At 42.0% G+C, this 21401-nt stretch overlaps 1 protein-coding gene across 1 annotated transcript in view; it reads right to left on the bottom strand.

Moving 5' to 3' along the window:
• Window positions 1–21401, bottom strand: part of antxr1d (ANTXR cell adhesion molecule 1d) — a 126287-nt gene that overhangs the window by 92168 nt on the left and 12718 nt on the right. Inside the window, exons 2-4 of the mRNA XM_084322209.1 lie at window positions 8312–8383; window positions 6660–6731; window positions 3552–3633 (exon numbers count right to left, since the gene is read on the bottom strand). Of these exons, the coding sequence (XP_084178335.1) occupies window positions 3552–3633; window positions 6660–6731; window positions 8312–8383 (226 nt within the window). The remainder of the gene's footprint in view (window positions 1–3551; window positions 3634–6659; window positions 6732–8311; window positions 8384–21401) is intronic.

Here is a 21401-nt window from a genome sequence, read left to right as displayed (position 1 = left end):
CGGATGTGTGTGTAAAAAAATATATATATTTCTTTTTTTACTACCCATCTTTGTGAAAGTGGCTTCTCAGCTCTGGTCCAGCTGAAGACAAAGCAGAGGAACAGATTGGACATTGAGCATGACCTCAGAGTTGCTTTGTCTACCATCACCCCAGACTTTGAGACTCTTGTCAGGAGCAAACAACATCTAAGAAGTCTGCTAAGAAGGATATATTATTTATTATTATTATTTTATTTCATTATGTTTTTAGCCCTAGTTGCACTTTTGTTGCAACCCCAGTTATCCTATTAGTTCCCCCAAACTTACTGTAGGTCTGTTATGTTAACACTTTGGTTGCCTAAGGTTAAATTAATGATATACCATAGATTGCCAGCGCTATTTGTCTATGGAGAAAGTCCCCTTCTTTGCAGGGCTATAACTTTTTAAATTCTATTGCTACATTGCCATTATTAGGGCCCATTCAAAGTCCTATATGTATTGTTCATTGTGTAGCAACGTTAAACTTTTTCATTCACATATTCATAGTAAAGTATGGTCTAATGTATAAGTATGTTTTCATCTCTTTCTGCAGCTTTCTCCAGAACGTGATATATAGCCCCAAATGCATTATATTGATGATGAAATACAGTTTGATGGCAATCAGCGCGATATAAAAAATTCCAACTAGACGTACTTCTAGAAGTTACTACACGTCATCTGATGTTGACCGGATGGGCGAGGGGGCGTTTATAATTCCGTGGGCAGCGTTATACCAATCATCTAATGTGGGTCAAATGTTGATAATATCAGTTATTATCGAAGACGGTAACGTTACATGCTGAAACTCACCCCAGTCTCCGCGCGCCGTTGGGCGATCATCGTCGAGTAGAAATGTTATCATTATGGGATATATTATTACCCGGTCCATCTCCAGCTTGTATAATGGTATATACGTCCAAATCATGTTGTTTATCGAGTTATTGGCAATCGATCGCTATGTAGTGTGACGAGCTAGAGTGCCGGAACCTATACCGAGTGCCCCGGAAGTAATATGGCCGACCAGCAAAACCTCTACTGCGCTTCCTGTTAAGCGGTTGCGCCGATCGGCCACCAGATGGCGCTCCTGAACCGCCAGAGAGCTCAGTGGGTCCTGCTGGTGGATCTCAGGCCAGCGGAGGGACATTATGAATCCGATCGCAGATTTTTGAAATATTGATATAAGGACGCTGTACAGCGTCCCCCGGCAACTTTAGCATGGCCAGGAAAGACGTCTAAAGACGGGTCCCGGCACTCAAAGTGTTAAGCTAAGAAGTCTACTAAGAAGCATAATTATTTATTATTATTATTTTATTTCATTGGGTTTTTAGCCCTAGTTGCACTTTTGTTGCAACCCCAGTTATCCCATTAGTTCCCCCAAACTTAGGTCTGTTATTTTAAGCTAAGAAATCTGCTAAGAAGCATATATTATTTATTATTATTTTATTTCATTGGGTTTTTTGCCCTAGTTGCACTTTTGTTGCACTTTTTTGTGTTTATTTCATGTTTTTAACAGTGCATGAAAGATTGCGTATTACTGCAATTATTTAATAATTTTTTATAAATCATAGTGGTTAAAAAATTTGGGTCGCGACTTAATGACTAAGGAAAATGTTGGGTCCCGAGGCTAGACCAGTTGAGAACCACTGATGTAAAGGGTATCATGTAAAGTATCATGTAAAGTATCATGTAAAATATCATATAAAGGGTATCATGTAAAGTATCATGTAAAATATCATATAAAGGGTATCATGTAAAGTATTATGTAAAGGGTATCATGTAAAGGGTATCATGTAAAGTATCATGTAAAGTATTATGTAAAGGGTATCATGTAAAGGGTATCATGTAAAGGGTATCATGTAAAGTATCATGTAAAGGGTATCATGTAAAGTATCATGTAAAGTATTATGTAAAGGGTATCATGTAAAGGGTATCATGTAAAGTATCATGTAAAGTGTATCATGTAAAGGGTATCATGTAAAGCAGGGGTCTCAAACTCGCGGCCCAATTGCGGCCCGCTGGATGATATTTTGCGGCCCCCCAGATGATTTCCAAAAAAAAAAAAAAAGTATGTAAAGGGTATCATGTAAAGTATCATATAAAGGGTATCATGTAAAGTATCATGTAAAGTATCATATAAATGGTATCATGTAAAGGGTATCAAAAGTGGTATCATGTAAAGGGGTACTGCCAGGCCATTATGATGAATTGAAAATGGGGGACCCTGATGTAAACAAGACGAAAGTCTTTCTCTGGTCTGCATCCCCTTAACAATTGTGTGTATTGAGCCTTACTGTATTGTACCCATTGTGCAATCTGTTAATACAATTTTCAATCAATCAATCAAGGACGGCGCTTACCGTGGTTCTCCTGGTAGATCTGTGCGTTTGCCTGCCATTGCAAAGAGGTTACAACACTGGGTTAGTGACACTGAGCATCAAGAGCCTGCGCTGAATCAATACATTGATAAAAGTTACACAAAAAGGAAGGTTGAAACCTTCAGAACCATGCAAGTGTTCTCAACAGCCAACAAATGTGCAAATATGTAGTCGATCCTAATCATAATTGAACCCTTGCACTGAAGAACCGCATATGTTCTGAGGCCATGGTTACACTGGGGTTTTTGTTTTTGTTTTTGTTGCTGAATGATTACGCTTGCATGTCCAAGTTAAAAAGAAACGCCGTTTTGGCAGGAAAACGCTCAAAAGGTGTTTTCGTTTTGGAAACTCGCCGAAACTCGCAGACAATGGTGCCATGTAATCTGCGCAAGCCGGATACGGAGCCGTTCTGCCCAATGCCCATGCGCAGTAGAGACCTGCACGGTTATTTCCAGTGTTTACAGCAGAGCTGTCCCAAGTAGCTGCGGTTCTCTCTCTCTCTCTCTCTCTCTCTCTCTCTCTCTCTCTCTCTCTCTCTCTCTCTCTCTCTCTCTCTCTCTCTCTCTCTCTCTCTCTCTCTCTCTCTCTCTCTCTCTCTCTCTCTCTCTCTCTCTCTCTCTCTCTCTCTCTCTCTCTCTCTCTCTACCAGTGCAGACTGTGTGGACTGACTGTCACTCAAAGTGCTTATGGGCGGAGCCAGGCCATAACAGCCTGAAATCTTGAGGCTGAAAAATGATGGTTTTGAGTACTTGATTATACATATAAAACAATGCATTTTTTTGAAAAAAAAACTTACAAATGTCTTCAATAGACTAACAGGAATTGTGTAAAGTTGCCCAAATAGTGTTAGGAATAGCAGTACATAGCCCCTTTAACAATTGTTTGTATTGAGCCGTATTGTATTGTACCTATTCTGCAATCTGTTAAATAAAGTTTACATCCATTCATTCTGCTAGCATTAACGTTACCAAGTGATAAAGTTTGAACGTATTGTTCCTCTGAAAACATCAGACAGACTTATATGGCTCTTCGTCTGAGGTGAAAGTACACAAACTCCTCCGTCGTAACTATCTCAAGATGATATTTCACTCGTCTGAAAACTGACAATGGCCTTAATATGGTTCTGTGTCTGAAGGGATTGTATGGTTGCAGTCTTACCATCTCCAGGCCCAGGTTCATGAAGGTGTCTCCTCCAGGTATGACTCTGCTCAGAGCCATCAGACCCCCAGTGATGGCCTCTCTGTCAGGGAGTACACAGACAAACATCATCCATTTATACCGGGACAGTAGACAGACAAACATCATCCATTTACACCGGGACAGTACACAGACAAACATCGTCCATTTACACCAGGACAGTAGACAGACAAACATCACCCATTTAAAAAATATATCATAATAACAAAAATAACTCGGCCCCATCAAAATGACAGGCAGAAAACATTATGGTGTAATTCCTGAGGTGGACCCCCACTGTGGCTCTCTCATGTTTTGGACTGAAGTTAATCCAAGTCAGTGTACATCAGAGCACAATGGCCAATGTGGGTTTTTGTGGATTATGAGTTTGTAATTACCGTGGTGTGTTCCATCTGTTGTTTTGATTATTCTGATTCTTATTCAGATGTGGTATTTCTTTTTTAAGTGCAGTCATAATTGGAGTCATTGTACACATCCGCTGCCTACAGGCTGTGGGTGTGACTGAAGTATGTAGGAGTGTTCAGAGTGAATGGTAAACATTGACTATACACAGTCGTTATAGGGGAAAAGAGAGATTGTGTAGTGTTTTTCTAAATCCTGGGTTGGGATTTGGGGTATTTGGCATCCAATGCTAAGGGCTCTGTCATTATTGCCAAAGCAATAAATATCTTTAACCAAAGATAGGCTGAGTAAAATACTGTATGCTCATAGGGAGTAGGGGTGGGGAACAGCCAGTATACACATTCTGTCAGACTGACCTACATTAAAGCCTGCCAAAATAGGATCAGAAAAAACATTCCTGTGAAAATGCAAGTCCCCCGAGATGAAATTTGAACTGATGTGAGGCTGACACTAGAGATAAACAGAACGAGAGGAGACAGACACGCGAACGCGGAGTTGATTCTGGTTCAGACCATCTAGTAATGCTAGAATATAAACCGCATTCGGGGGTAAGAGCTCAGAAAAACATTGTATGGCCTCATAAAGTCAGAGCCCCATCCATTGTCTATAGGGCAGCCAATTTTTTTTTTTTTTTTTTTTTTTTACATCCCAGTGACATCACCGATGGTTCTCTCTCTCCGATTTCTAGCTTTAGAAGAGAGTGGTGCATGTTCACAAATACTGACTGAACTGTCCTGGGGCACAAGAAGAACATGTGAATTCTTAAAATGGGTTGCATTCCCCTTTAATGCTCCAGATTACCAATGGGTGTGTTTTTACATTCACATTGTCTCCCAGCTAAAGTCTTTAATAATTATATATTTTCATATCCCGATCACCAATATCCCTATAGCTTTGAATGTGATCACATTCATTAACACTTTGGATGCCACGGACGACATAACACGTGTTATCAGCCCGCCCCCTGAATGCCCAGCACGACAATTATCGTTTTATTAGCGATCTGAATTCATATTTCATCAACCGAGTCTACCGTTGGGAAACCAGCCCCATCAGGAGCTCAGATGTGAAAAAAGCGCCCCCTATCGTCTCCCAGATGGTAATGCACCCTTTTGGAATGGACTCAATGAAAATGGATGAGAAAAAAAAAGTCCGGAATCCACATTTTACTTCTCACGCATGTACCCCGAGCCGATCGGATTCATTGTGGAGCATCAGAACAGCGTGGAATATGTGTTTACAGTATGTAGCATTGGATCAATAAAAGGATTGATTTTTGGAATGGTGATCAGGAATTGGAATAATCTTTTTGGATACCATCTGATCTCAGGTAAGGAATCTATTTTACCAGGATAATCAGACCTGTTTTCACGGAGATATAAGCTTTTCCCCTATATGTGATATGGCTGTTTGGCTGTGCGAGCGATCAGGAAATATATCAGATCAGATATCAGAGCGCCTATATAGCGTGCATACGTACACATATACTATCGATAATCTAGCGTTTATTTGAAAACTATTCATAAATAGGCCGAAAAATTTGAATGTTTTTTGTGTATTCTAGAATATTCCGTTTATTATGGAATATTTTTATTTCCCTTTTCAAGATGCTATAAAACGGAAATTAACCGATAAAAAAACAATCCGCTTCGACAATGTTGACTGGAAAATGAGTCATTGATAAGCGACGGGCAGATTAGACACATATCCATAATTTAAAACATAGATTAGGCGATATTAACGCTAACATTGAAGTGGATGGTGGGCATTCAAGCACTAAATCGTGCGCCCCCTGCTGGGCACTGAAAGTGTTAAGGAGAGGGTCTCTGACTTAGTTAATTTGATACTAAATCTGGGTAAATATCATATTCATACATGGAAAGAAATCAATCCCTCTTTTGCCTACTTTATGAATGATTTACTATTTATTTTTAACTCCCTAAAGGTTGTTAAAGATATGAACAGAAAATCTAAGAAATTGTACAAATCAATGGCTCAGTACCCGCTTATTTAATTAAATATATTAGAAGTCTGTTGTTAGAACTCTGCTTGTATTGGTCTTAGCGTGTCAAAATGTTACTGATTGTAATCCATCTTGTGTGTGCAACCAGCAGCTCTATAACTCTGCCCGTTGGTTGGTCCACAAATATCCCACACCCTCTGAGGGAGGCTGACATTTGTCATGGAGATCAAGTGAGTGTGTGTGTGTGTGTGTGTGTATGTGTGTGTGTGTGTATGTGTGTGTGTGTGTGTGTTCATGCCAACTGGCTGAAAGGGGGCGTGGCAATGGAAGCGGCCAATCACAAAAAGGCATTTCACGAATTCACGCTTGTTTCTTTCTTAATTTTTTTTGCGTTGGATGATGATTGTTCCCTAACTTGACATGTAAATGTTTGTAGAGTCGTTTGTGGTAGAAAAAGACAAAAACAAACAAACAAAAAATAACCTGAATATTGCTAGCGTTACCATGGAAAACAGACAATACATGGGACAAGGTGTTTACAATCCTTGGCTAATATTGGAACATACCAGCGATCATGTGACATTATTCTGGCTATTATACACAGGACGTGTCATGTATATACTACGCTAACTCAAAAAGACGAAATGCTCAAGTATCTCAAATAATATCAGAATATTAACACGGACGTAACCGCAGAGTCCTACCGGTTTTCCGTCAGCTTCATGATGTTGGTTCCTCGCGTGGAGAAGACAATGAAGGACATACGCAGCATGGGGCTGGGAAGAAGACACATCGTCTCACGTCAATTTAGAAAACTAGAAAACACTTAGATAATAAGTAACAAAGACTTGAATAATTTTTATATATATTTTTTTTGTTCTCACTTTTTCTGTAGTTTTGCTCCCATCCCAATTTAGTCGTTATGCCAATTCCCCTTCCTGGTCGTTGCGCGCATTGTTCCACTGTCGGCCTGGGGAAGGTGTAGAACTACCACATGCCTCCTCCGATACATGTGGAGTCAGCCAGACGCTTCTTTTCACCCGACAGTGAGGAGTTTCACTGGGGGAATGTAACGCGTGCGGAGGTTCACGCTATTCCCCCCCGACCGACCAGTAGTAGAGCCATATGAAATCCATTTTATTATTTTCCAAATTCCATTTAATTTTTTCCCAAATTCAGTTTTTTTCCATTTTAATATTTCAGAATTCTGTATTTTGCCTTTTACGCCCATTTTACAATCAGAAATTGTGTCTAATAAGTGGGAATTAATAAATGTCCACAATTTAATAAGATATAACAGTCCATTTAATGTTTTTTAAGTGCTGCAACTCAGAAATACAGTAACATTTTACACAATATGCTTCAAATAATATTGTGACAAAATAAAAATACACATTTCAAGTGTAAACAAGATACAGCTAGCTACTTTTATCACAATGTCAGTAGCCTAGCTATATCTATTCTATTGTGATGGAATATAGTAATGCATAATGTATGCACCTTTAGTTTATTTCATTCATAAAGGACAGTGTGTAGGCCTACTGACAATCATTTGCAAATAGATGGGTGCACCAGATTTAGCAAGAAGCTATAATTTCCATAACGTTACATAGCTATTTAATCACAATACTGTCAGTGATTAGCCTCGCCCTCTAGCTGTATCTATTGTGATCACCAGAGATCATCGTTAGAGAGCTGGTGTGTTTTGGGAAGCACAGCCCTTGTTCCTGACATGGCTTTTGAAGTGATCTTTGCACGTGTTTTTGCGGGTCCAGTCCCCACGGTATGTTGACAGAATTTGCAAAACACCTTATCGACTGAAGCATAAAAGGCATTAGGATACTGCTCTGCTCTGAATTTAGGGCTTATTGCGGAATTTCTTAGCTTCTTGACGGCGTTAACACCGAAGCAGCGAGACGCTTGGTCACCACTGTGTTGTGTGTAACACGCAGCGGTCCCCGGTCATGTTTGCTTTGCAACAAACGTTCCACCCAAAAACGAAATTTCAGTCCATTCTGCAATATTCCACGTTTTGCAGTTGATTCCATTTTTATTGGTAAATTCCGTGATTCCGTCCGCGATTCCGTGAACGCGGATTTCATATGGCTCTACCAGTAGGAACCGCAGTTTACAACGACCAGGACACATACCCCGCCGGCTTCCCACCCGCTAACACTGCCAATTGTGTTAGTAGGGACAACTGACCAAGCCTGAGGTACCGCTGACAGCTGGATTAGATCCCAGAGTCTCTGCGGTGGTAGGCGAGTGCATTCTCCACTGCGCTACCTAGCCGCCCAGACTTGACTAATTTATATGAATCTTATCATCGGCAGCAGCAGCAGCATCATCACATTACCTGATGAACTTCTCAGCCAGCTGCTCCACAAAGTTGTAGATCTCGATCCAGTGGTGCTTCACACTCCCAGACCTGACGGAGACAAAATTAACACCATCCACATGATATATAAGACACAGTATTGACATTGAATGTTTATTAGCCGCAATCAGCAGCTCTATAGATCACTCTGTCTACATGAACCTCCCCACCCTCTTAGCGGCCATAGGTTCCGCTCTAGGAGGCCGAAATTGGGCACGGAGGTCAAGTGTGTGTATGTGATGGTGTGTGTGTGTGTGTGTGTGTGTTGGCGTGGCGATGGGAATGGCCTACCACAAAATGGTTGCAGCTATTGTGTATTTTTATTTTTTTTTATCTACTTTTTCCTCCCCATTCTTTTCTATTTTTCTCCCATCCCAATTTCGTATTATCCAATTCTACCCCCCCCCCCCCCGTCTCGAACGTTATTAGACTATGCCTCCCACTGGTCGGCTGCAATGTGGACGAAGCCTTGCATCACGTGTTCCCTCCGGTACACGAGGAGGCAGCCGTCGCATCTTTTCACCTGTACAGCGCGATCTCTCAGCGGCGAGGAGTAACGCGTGGGAGGCTCACGCTGCCCCCGTTGCTTCCCGATTCTGCTGTACAGGCACACCAACCGACCTGTAGGAGTCGCTGTCCACAACGTCCGATCCCCACCCACCGGCTTTCCCACCCCCTAATACTGCCAATTGTATTAGTATGAACGACCAGCCAAGCCGGAAGCAACGTCGAGAGCTGGGCTCGGCCTCGAACCCAGCATCTCCTGCGTTAGTGGCGAGCGCCTTGCCCACTGCGCCACTTAGCCGCCCATGCTATTGTGTATTTGTGAAAATAATTCTCCAGTGGGCCAAACTGGCCACGGTAGCCTGCTTGAGCCCCATCTCCAGTGTGCCAGCAGAGGGTTAATCTCTGTTTCAGTGCACAGTGGAGCTGTGGCTCGGCACTGTCCGCCGTGCTGAACTGGACAGTGGAGAGGCAACTGAAAAGTATCTCTCTCTTAAAAGGAACACGCCAACATTTTGGTTAATTCACTTACCGTCATCTCCAGAGAGACAAGAAGATAGATACCAGTTTCCTCTCTGTGTGTTCAGTAGAAAGCCATCTGGCTGCATGTTAGCCTAGCTTAGCACAATGAATGGAAGCGGACACGACCGGTTAGCCTAGGCATTGTCCAACTAACACCTCTCCTGAAGGCTAACCGGTCATGTCCGCTTCCATTCATTGTGCCAAGCTTTGGATAAAAGTGCTATATAAATGCACCATTTATTATCCTATTTTATTTGGAATATAATGTATAAGCAAAAGCCTGCTTGTCAATACAAGAATATTATAAATCGACATGCCTTGATGATGTCATCATTATTTATATAGCCTATCAATTGTTTTTAAGCTCAATAAACACCAGATAATATTTGACCAGAATTTCTCTCATTCTGTCCAGGACATTGAAATCGTCCAGAACACGTGGACCGGCACCAACAACAACAGAAACTCTCCTGAACAGGGCCCTATTCCCCGTACCTGGTTCAACTAAGTCGATCAAGAGTCACATTATCCAGATTCAGTTAACCCGATGTTTGAAGCCGGGATTTTCCTGTTCCTCGAAGGTGGATTCAGTCTCGTTAACTCAAACCAGACTTGAGACCCAGGATAAGTGCGCGCGGCCGCTTCAGTTGAAAAGCCAGCACGTATCGATAGCAGAGATCCTGATTCTCTAGCGGCATTGATTGATTAATTGATTTAAAACTTTATTAACATATTGCAGTACGGCTCAATCGCCTCACCGACAAGTTAAATGCGTTATCTATAGGCTAATTTTAAGTCCCTCATTACCTCAATCAATCAGATTATATTCCTTTAAACTTGCCTGCTGGATTGAATAATCAAATGAGATCTTGCTAGCGAAAATAATTAGTTAAACTGTTATACAGAATAACGATACGGCTCTCTTACCCATTGATTGATGTATGGTCGATCTTTTACTTATCTCCACTGTGGTGTAACGGGTTCTTCTTTTGACTTTCACGCAGACGACCGGGGTTCGAAACCTAGTCTTTTCCTTCTCTTTGCAATGTAGGAATAATTCAATTTGGTGCACGTTGAGAGCTATATAAAGAATGACATCCTCAATGCATGTAGATTTATAATATTTTAACTTAAAACTAGGCTACTTCTGCGTATAATCATTAATATTATATTCCAAAAAATTATATTGGAAACACGGGGTTTCGAACACCGGTCGCCGGGTTGCCAGGATTGAGCACTACCGCTGCGCCACTGTGCCAGATGGGATAAATTCATTGTTTATACATTAATGAACGAGAGACCCGTGTTTAGAATATTCTTTATTTTGAATGAAGTTTCATCTCTTTATTCTCATTCATTAATGTGACGTCAACGGCTCATTCAATTTCTCAAATCCGTCAAACAGCGCATCTCATCAGACATCTTAATCCCAGTTACAATATCACACAAAATCCACAATCCACGCATAGACACTTCAATTTTATGCTTGAATGAAACAAAATCCAGGCGCTCCTCTCCTTCCTCGCTAGTCGCTCCTCATCCACAGCGGAGAATATGAAAGGAATCAGAGCCAAACGAGCGATAGGTTTCAATCATTAAGGATATCCCTGCGGGATTCACATTTGCAATGCTGCGCGTTGTTAAAATAACCACATAATGTGTACATCGCACCGAGCGAGCGCCCACGGTATATAACGTGCATTATTTAGGACAAAGTGAATTTAGTATCAGCATTTTGGGTCTATTTTACATTTCAAAAGCCCCCTCTGGAAGAATGGAGCACAAAAACGTAATTCAGAATGGTATAATGCAGATCGTAGACTGTGGGAATAATTTCAGGAAACGGGCTGTCATTTCTTTGCGGGGGCGTGGCGATGGTTCATCCGGCTAACTTGAACTTAAACCCTGCTCTCGACCAGGCTCAAACTTTTTGATCTGTTGTCATGGTGATTTAGACAATCCAGCTTCGGGGAACAGGAAGGTCCGGCTTAAGTCAGACTTGACCGAAAGTTATCCGGCTAACTCAGTTATCCAGGTACGGGGAACGGGGCCCCAGATGACCTGATACATTCGTTTATTTTCTCCCCATTAACCCTTTGGGTGCCGTTCACGTAGAACTACGTTTCTGTCGCCCGACGGTTGAGTGCCGGAAACGTAGATCTACGTTTTTCTCACTGTATTTCTTTTATTCGCTATTGCCATTCATAATTCAGCGGGGCACCTTGTGCATACTGTTCTGAATGTGTCTGAGCTGGCAGACGGTCTTATACCGCCCTCTAACGCCTTCGGCCGCTATTGCACTCAATTAGAAATGGTGTAGTTTCTTTTCTCTACCGAGCTGCGGCGTGGGGGCGGGTCCTAAACACTCCGGCAAAACACGAGCTTGTAGGGATGGCTTGGACAACTGACCCCACCCGCCTGTTCATGTGCAATGCCCAATAACGTCGGAGACAGGATCGCTGTGGATAACTGGAATGGCGATCGGATTATTGGATTTATTTTTTTTGCATTACATCAGAGATCAGGTAAGAATTTCATTCTTGCACGAGGAAGGATAATAATGATAATCTAGCGTTGATTTCAGGAAGATTCGATAATCAGGATAAAAATGTCGTTTTTATTGAATTACACAAAAGCGCTGTTTTCGCGTCTTTTTCCTGGAATTACTCAGAAGCACCCAAAGTTAAACTATATTCATATTCAAAATGGTATAAAATGGGAAATGTACGGATGAAAAAATTATCTGTTTTTTGCACGTTGACTGGAAGCAACTCACCAATCGACGGTGTTACTAGACCCCATAGCTATAATATAAAATATAGGTTTAGCTCTACAAACAAGGTGCGCGTTTACATGGGGTTAATGGACGGCAAGGCCAGATGCACTTCCCGGAAGGGGGGTGGCACTCAATGTGTTAAGAGAGCTCTCTTACAACCTTCCACCTTATGCTTTGATTTCTAATACCGGTAATATATCACACCTGGCTTTTTGGATACAATTCTAGCATTTGGGAAATTCTCTGAGAGAGATACACTATATTTCAACCTCACAGGCTCATATCTTACCGGGTATAGTTATTATCACCAGCACATCCCCGAGTCAAACAGGATGTGATCTAACAACAGCATCTCTGTGGTTTCCCCGCCCACCGTGTTAGCAGGAGTGTTCCTAAAGCCGGAGGACACGTGCCCTTCTCTCCGACCGGGCCCTGAGACTGGAACCTGTCAGTGATGACGGCTGCTGTTTAGCGCTGCTCTACATGTGAGCGGGCCCGTCCTCCTAATGAAGGCCCAGTCCCAGGGGGCTGCTAATGGGGGCTAATTGCTTCTGGGCCAAAGGGGGGGGGGGGGAGGTGAGACAGGGACAGATGTAGCAGCCTGCCTCCAGCAGGAGCCAGGCAGCGGGCAGCCTGGCCTGCGTGCACGTGTGTGTGTGTGTGCAGTGCACGCATGTGTGAGAAACTCAGCGTGTGTGTATGTGTGTGAGAGAGAATCTGTGAGTGTGTGTTTCAGAGAGAGAGTGTGTGTGTGTGTGTGTGTGTGTGTGTGTGTGTGAGAGAATCTGTGAGTGTGTGTTTCAGAGTGTGTGTGTGTGTGTGTGTGTGTGTGTGTGTGTGTGTGAGAGAATCTGTGAGTGTGTGTTTCAGAGTGTGTGTGTGTGTGTGTGTGTGTGTGTGTGTGTGTGTGTGTGTGTTTCAGAGAGTGTCTGTGTGTGTGGCAGTGTGTGTGTGTGTGTGTGTGTGTCTGTGAGAGAGTGAATCTGTGAGTGTGTTTCAGAGCGTCTGTGTGTGTGTGTGTGTGTGCGTGCGCGTGCGTGTGTGTGTATGAGAGAGGGGGAACAGATGGTCCCACAGAGCCCAGCCAGCCTAACAACAGGTTGGGGGCCTGCAGAATGAAAAGACTGTGACATGAGCAACAGAGGGACTTGGAGATAACACTAGGCAGGGGGTAAGTGTGAATAATGTGTGTGGTGTTGTGTGTGTGATGTAGTGTGTGTGTGTGTGTGTGTGTGTGTGATGTTGAGGCATGACAAGAGGCAGTCGAGGGACACAGAGCTAAAGCTCTGCGAGGGGGAGGGGTGGCTGTGTGTGAGGTGGTGGGGTGATGTGGGACAAAGTTGTAAACAGAGAGAAGGTCTGTGCTGCTTTAGACCTTATATTCATTGTGGTTCTTTTGTGCCATCCATTCACAGACGGCCATATTGCTTCTACGTCCACTTGTTGAAGGCAGGGCATGTCGGGGACCTCCAGACACGTCAGGCCTGGGGACCCCCCTTTGGTTTTGTCCCAGGAAGCCACATTTGAGACGATTTTATTACGATTTAGTGCAGAATCCTGCTGCAGATCCCTGGGGGTTGGGGTTCCCCCTGGACGCTACTTTGGGAAGTACTGGTTAAGTAAAGTGATACCTTGACATTTGGAAGTTATTTTTCATCGTTTTTCAGTTGCCACATTATCTGCAAAACGTTCGTCTCTACTGTAATAAAAAGATAAGATATTTCTTTGTTGATCCCCTTGGGAAAATGTGGGCGTTATAGCAGCATGGGGGAGGGGAGGTACAGGTATGGGCAGGCTAATAATGGAAAGACATAAATATAGGCAATACAATTAGATCTGAATATAGAAATATGAGAAAAATAAGCAGTGTAAACAATATAATTAACTCTGAATATAGAAAAATAAAGTGCAAATGAGGGTCTGTGCCCTATCCGTCGGTTATATTATATGTTACAATAAATGTAGGCAATAAAACATTTGTAAGAGTAGAAGAGTAAAAGTAAACAGTATACAGTATATGTGGACCAGCACCAATTATTTTGGATATACTTAGCATTTTGGGATTTCTCATTGAAACCAGTGGGTTCCTTTAATTGTTTTAATTTTTTTTAACCAAGACAGATTTATTATACGTGTCATGTAAGCTACTTGGCAATAAATAACGTCCGATTACGATTCAAGAGCCATCTCACAGTCTTTGCTGATGGTTCAGTGATCGCATGGTTAGCAACCATCTGTCCTGTCATAAAGAAAGCATGTCTGCATGCTATCGACCGCAATTGCTCATCTGCAACATCTAAATGCTATGTAATTATGTGTCTCCTGCTTTTTCATTACGGTGTTCATGTGCAACGTAAGACAAGATGACTGGAGTCATGTGGTTCTCTCTCTCCCAGGTTGGGTTTATTATGTCTTTCCCATGTTTATCTCACTGCCTAGATTGGCGGCAAAGGTGGTCTGGTGGTTAGAGAGACCTGTTCTATAGCTGGAAGGTCAATGGTTTGATCCCCCATCATTGTGCATTTAACCTTTGTTGAAGTGTCCTTGAGCAAAAACACTGAGAAAATACATGCGTTTCATTGAAGTAAATGCCAAGAACTGAAATTAATTTACACCCATAATAATAATAATAATAATAGGCAAGCTTTAAATCTACATCTATTACACCACGTCTGTGCTGTATCCTTTTAAACATGCTCATCTTGGTCTTCTTTCTTTTCTTGTCCATATACGAAGCTATTCAGCTAATATATAACGTCCAGCCAGTGCTTGGTACATTGCTGTGCAGGGGCATGGAAGGAGGTGCTCCATGGTCTGGGGTTCTGTGCCACAGTCGCATGTGGTTGGGCCACTAAGATAACCCCATCTGCTTAGGGCTTCCCTGGAACAGCCAACACCTGAGCGGAGTCGGTTCAGGCACTTCCATTTTGCCCAGTTGTTATCTCCTGGAGGGATCATCTTGGTGTCTTCGCTGTTCTACCAGATTATGGCTGTGATCACATTGGACGCACCTGCGCCTTTTTTTCTATTGTTTTCCATGGTTTTGTCGTGACAGGCGCTTCCAAACTACGCGCCTCGTAGTTTTTTTTAACTGACACTTTTCCCTGGCGCCCTTAGTCGAGCCACGGAGCACACCGACGTCAATGTCACCTTCTTGTCGACCGACCAATCAAATCAACCGAGGGGAGGGGTTACAAATCGGAGGTATCTGAAGAAGAAACGACAGCATAAACAAACCAATCGATAATGGAGAAGAAGCTCATTTTGGCCGTTTCTGACAAAACCTTTGTACGAGCAGGTTTTACCATGACCGAGATATGAACAGCAATGCCTAGAGAGCTGAAATGCTCTCTAGAAGAAAACAAGCATTTCATCATAACGTATTCTGTATTTTGTTGTGACAAATAATAAACAAACTTGCCTAGAGAGCTGCGAGTAGTAATTTATGTGACTTATGTAACATTAGCTGAGGTAGCAACAGTAATCAGTGGTATTGCTCGATGCTCCCTGTACGCCCTGTGCACTTCTCTATGTACCACCACGCGCAAGAAAGATTTTATCCAATGTGATCATCACAGCCTGGGAGTCTCTGGGATCAGAGGAAGGGATCTAAAAACAAAACTCTTACTTGCTCCTTTACAGAATTTGGGGGCTTAAATATCACCTCCAAGCGTGTTTTAACACTTTAGAAATGTTGTATATTGATTGAATAACAATTACTTTGTTATGGTTTTTCCACCGGAAATCTTCAATAAACTACTGAAAATGTCTTAGCAGCATCTCTACACCTTTGCCCTCATTGAGAATGTAAGGATTTATGAACCTTCCTCCCCCCCCCCCATCACGTCTTCCCCCAAGCCTGTTAACTTTATCTTTTTCCACCTAAATGGTTAGCCAAAAAAACACTTCTTATCTTACACAATATTGTTACAACTAAGTGATTCACTGAAGAAAATAATTGTTTTCTGCATAGATCACTAGATCTTATAAGGATGTGTTTCACGTTAGCATTTCACGTTAGCAGTTAGCATTCCACGGATGACAGCATGGCCAGCTGGGCGATAGTGACCATGAGAGGTTCAGAGGATTAGTTGCATCACCGGCATAGATCCCCTAGATTTTGAGGAAGTACAGAGAAGCTCCCAACCCCCTTCAGTGGAAGAATGTGAAAAGGGCGCTCTGGTGACAAGTTCTGCACAAATAACAATAATCTGTATACTGCAATCCTATCCGAGCTCCGGGAGGGTCATCAAAGAGAAGCCACCTATTCTTGGTCCTCGCTCCACAATGGTGGAACGAACTTCCTACCACAGTTAGGACAGCCGAAAGCAAGTATAGGAAGTGTAAATCAAGGTGCAGATGAGGGTCTGTATGGCCTATAGGGCTGTCTTAAATACGTCGAAGCTTTGAAGCTTCGTTCGATGGGCATGGGATTCTAATATGAAAATAAAATTTGAATATATAAAAGAAAAGAGAAATTTATTTTTTTATCTTTTTTTTCTCAAAATCAACTCTGCCTCTCTTTGTTAACTACAACAAGCAATGCTGTTTGTTATTTAAGAGGAGGTCGGACTCGGCACTGACAGATTTGTGTTCATTGTGCTGCTTTTATAAAGCCTCAAATGACGGCTTACAATATTTCATGAAAGCAAAGTGTTTCGTTTGTCTTAAGATTTTAAAAGGTTTAAACTTTACAGCACTGACAAAGTTGAACAAAGTGCTGTACAAGTCCCACAACATAAATTAGATTTTTTTTTTATTTTTTTTTATCTCGAAGCTTCGAATTAAAATCGAATCTCTGCCCCAAAGCTTCGAATTCCAAAAAAATATTCGAAGGTCAGCCCTAATGCCCTATCAGTTATATTTGCATTACAATACATATAGTTACAAAGGCGGTTAGGTGGTCGAGCGGAGATTGCGTTCGTCACCAGCCCCGGAGCTGTGAGCTTGGTTCGCCTGTTCGAATCCAGCTCACAGCTCCGGGGTTGTCACCAGCTTGGCTGGCCGTCTGCACTGATACAATTGGCTGTATCAGAGGGTGGGAGAAGCTGGCGGGGTGGGTCCGGGTCGTTGTAAACAGCGACTCCTACAGTTCGGTCGGGGCGCCTGCTAAGCGCGGATTGGACGTGAGGGGGATAGTGTGGTCCTCCCACACGCTACGCCCTCTCAATGAGAATCCGCGCTGCCAGGTGAAAAGAAGCGGTGATTGGCTGGACGTGTGTCGGAGGAAGCACGTGGTAGCCTCCACTCTCCCAAAATGATCTGACTGTGGGGGGTAAAGCGCAGCGACCAGGAAGGGACTGGGAATTGGCATACGACTAACATTGGGATGGGAGAAAATCGGAGGAAAATGGAGGGGGAAAAAGACCAAAAAAAAAAAAAAAAAACAATACATATAGTTACAATAGACACTATAATCTAAATGTATACTATGAGTAAGTAAGTATACAGTATACAGGTGCAGTATGCATGAGGTACGTATGGCGTGATATACTTCATACGTTATGTCTCTACTACTATGCACTCAAGTTTCAACACTTTTTTGAGGGGAGGGGGACCTTTAAGTGCAGAGGGCCACAGAGGGTGTAACTCCTTCACACCCCCTCCTCGCCCAGACGTTCTTGGGAGCGTCTGGGAATTCAAACCAGAGAGACGTTTCTGACTCCATCGCCGGTCCTTTTAGTCCTCCTCACTCAGCGTAGCTAACCGTAATACACCACGAGTAAAGGATCCATTGCTTTGTTTGGATATATACTGTATTATTGCCTGTAATTCTAGCCAGCAATAAGCCTCCCTGCCAGCCCTCCCCCCAAAATCCTTAGGTCAGTGAAAAAATGCCACCACCTCATAGCCAGACAGAAAAGCCAACACTTATTATTCTATTCGCCGTCAGCGGATTGACGGCAAGAATGTAGACCGGTATTTGTGGTTCAGACGTGGAGTGTTGGAATGCAGGGACCAGTTTTATTTTTTTGTTTTTTTTACAGTTAATCACAACTGTGGGAAGAAAACCTGATGTCTTCAGAAATGTCACCTTTTCAGGAATTGAGGAAAAGCAGAGTGATTTTCTCTTATTTTCTCTCCAAAAGAATTTATGTTTGAACTCAGGACACTTATTCAGCGCACGAAGGATGGTGGTAAAATCTGTTCAAATAAATGAATCACCGGAATGAGGTTTTCTTTTAGCGGAAACCATGCGATGCTCTGTGTCTGACTGTCTGACGAAGCCGTTCTATTCCAGCAAATGGCATCACTCGTCCAACATGTCTCGTATCCTTCTAGTCAGTAGATGTTTAAAGGGGACATGCATTATAAATGGCTTTTTTCAGTATTTACCATTGTTTTATGGTAATAGGAGTTAGTATCAATCAAAGTCATTTGCATGCAAAATAACGCCTCCAGAGCTCCGTATAAGGCAACTAATGATGCAGCCGTGGGAAAATGGATGCGGAAGCGTTTTGCGACCCATCGAAATTAGATTAGATTAATTGTATTGTCATCATATATAGTACAGCTCAGGCACCTTCCGCAGCGCGCTCGCACACACACACACGCGCGCGCAGTATACTGTATAGCCTACGCGCGTAATGAATGAACGCAGTATAGGCTTATTATTCCATTAATGACTTGTTTCATTAGGATTTAGTAGATACTGTACAGACTGTACTTATACTGTACGTAGGGCAGAGCATATATATAGTATCTACTAAATCCTAATGAAACAAGTAATTAGAATAATATAAGCCTATATACCGTTCATTCATTAGACACGTAGGCTATACTGGCGCACACAAGACTTATGGAATATTAATGCAGTCTATTTCCACATGATTAGTTTTAGTTCTTATTTATTTATTTATCCACTGTCATTTCAGTGTTGGTGTATAGGCTCTGCCCTACGTACAGTATAAGTACAGACTGTACTTATACCGTACGTAGGGCAGAGCATATATATAGTATCTACTAAATCCTAATGAAACAAGTAATTAGAATAATATAAGCCTATGGAATGGAATATTAATGGAATATTTATGGAATATTAATGCAGTCTATTTCCACACGATTAGCTTTAGTTCTTATTTATTTATCCACTGTCATTTCAGTGTTGGTGTATAGGCTATATAGTGTATTTCAATATACGTTTAATTGATTAATGATATATTCGAAGGAATGCAGGTTTATAGCTATATCAAACAAAGGTCTGTCCCATTGTATACCAATCAATGGGATATATTGCATGTTGACCTGCATTCTTTCAAATGTATATAATTAATCATTAAAACAGATATGTAACAAATAAGAAATACAAATTCCACAGAAGGCATTAAATAATAATTATTTTCAATCATTTCACAATAATTGCATAATGGACCTGTCTCAAAACCCTGCCCTCTTTTCTTGATCCTCCAATCACAGCTGTCGCTTACCTCCGACTTCCTCGTACAAACAAAGTTGTGATTGGAGGATCAAGAAAAGGGGCAGGGTTTGAGATAGGTCTATTGTGTTTGAATAGTAATTATACATTTGTCCAAAATAGCTGGTTCAGATATGGTTAATCCAGCTGCCCTGTGATCAGATGAATCCATATTATTTATTTTTCCGACATCAAATGCATAATTTCTTATCGTACAAATATTGTCATATTTATTTTAATTATGATTACGGTAAGTAATTAATTCCAAGGAGGCCTGTAGCGTTGACATGAAGGAATCACTATGAGAACACAGTCTGTCAAGTTAATAACATTTTCAATTAGTCAATCAATCATAAGTGTGCTCCTCAGCCACGCTCAAATCCGATCTCAGGAAAATTTGGGGAATCGCGCTACCAGCCCTAATATGTCTTAAATGGGCAGAAATCTGCCTAAGAGGAAATTTTTTGAGATGTTCCGATACCATTTTTTCCTTCCCGATCCGATTCCGATACCTAAGCTTTGGGTATCGGCCGATACCGATACATAAAAAATAAATAAATTATATAAATTATAATTTATTTTTTTACAGCTACTGTTTTATATAATATACTGTTTTTTAGTAATAAGTACTATAAAGTAATGGTATTTATTCAACAACAGGTGATTGTATAGATTAGTATTAGTATCATTAATTGACAACTATCTCAATGAGTTCACCCACGGAATGGTTGTTGGGACATTGATTCCGCACGGACGTTATATGTTGTTGCACTCCAGAAGGCTCCGGTAACTTCAGTTAGTAGTAGAGGCTCTGTTGTGATTTTTGCACAATAAATATTCAACATTCTCTTTTGAGACTCCGCCTCAGACTCTTCATTTGGCACTAAAAGCTAAACATTGTCACCGATATGGCTGTCCGCAACATGTCATTAATTGTGTGCGAGAGGTCGATCAGCTAGGTTAGCATGAGCTAACTTTAGATGGAAACAAGACAATATAACGTTACTGGTGAAAAAGTGATTTACCTTGGAATACTCCTGTGCCAACTTGCTGTACTTTGCTTGCAGGTCTGCAGCCATTATTGCTGGATTACACCGGTTCCTGACAGGCAGCGAGCGAGCGAGCGAACTGGAGACGAAATCGTGCACGATACTGTCCTGATATGACGCAGCGCATGTCCGAGTGTGTCTGTGTGTTCAAGTTCAAGTTCAAGTTCTTTAATAGTTGTCATACAGAAGTACAGAATACTTTCATACAAAATGCTTCTTACTGTTACGCTCCAGAGACTGTGCTAGACAAGATAGTATCAAATAACATAATAACATAATATAGCATGAATTTAGAAGAAGAAAATGAGGTCACAGTGTTCGGTATAGACATATGTACAATGTTCTGAGTTACCATATAATATACAATACACAATACTATGCAGTGTACTAATGTACAGTACTATCTAGTGCAAAGCAGAAATGGGATGAGGTACAATTTTAGGTACAATTTACAGTAAGGTGTACGAGTTGTAGTGCAATCCTTCATCCATAAATATAAAGTGTGGGGAGTGGGTGCTACAGTGTGTTTGTTTAAAGTGGGTGTGTGCTATAAGTGTGTGGAGTGGGTGCTACAGTGTGTTTGTTTAAAGTGAGTGTGTGCGTGTGGATGTGTGTGCTATGTGCGTTTGGTGTGTGTGTGTGTTACCTGGCTGGAAGCACAGGGGCAAAGCAGCCTGCGATTCTCGACCAATAAAAAGTGTTTAGGGGCGGGACTCGGACGCGTAATCGCTCAACTAGAGACACAGCGAGCGAATATTTGAGGGGTGAACGACATCGCTGCTCAGTTCGCTGTCGCTCGTGGCA

The sequence above is a fragment of the Notolepis coatsorum genome (assembly GCF_963971535.1).
Source record: "Notolepis coatsorum genome assembly, chromosome: 9".
NCBI classification, from domain to species: domain Eukaryota; kingdom Metazoa; phylum Chordata; class Actinopteri; order Aulopiformes; family Paralepididae; genus Notolepis; species Notolepis coatsorum.
Note: the sequence above shows the minus strand (reverse complement) of the source record. Positions and strands in the feature narration are given on the sequence as shown.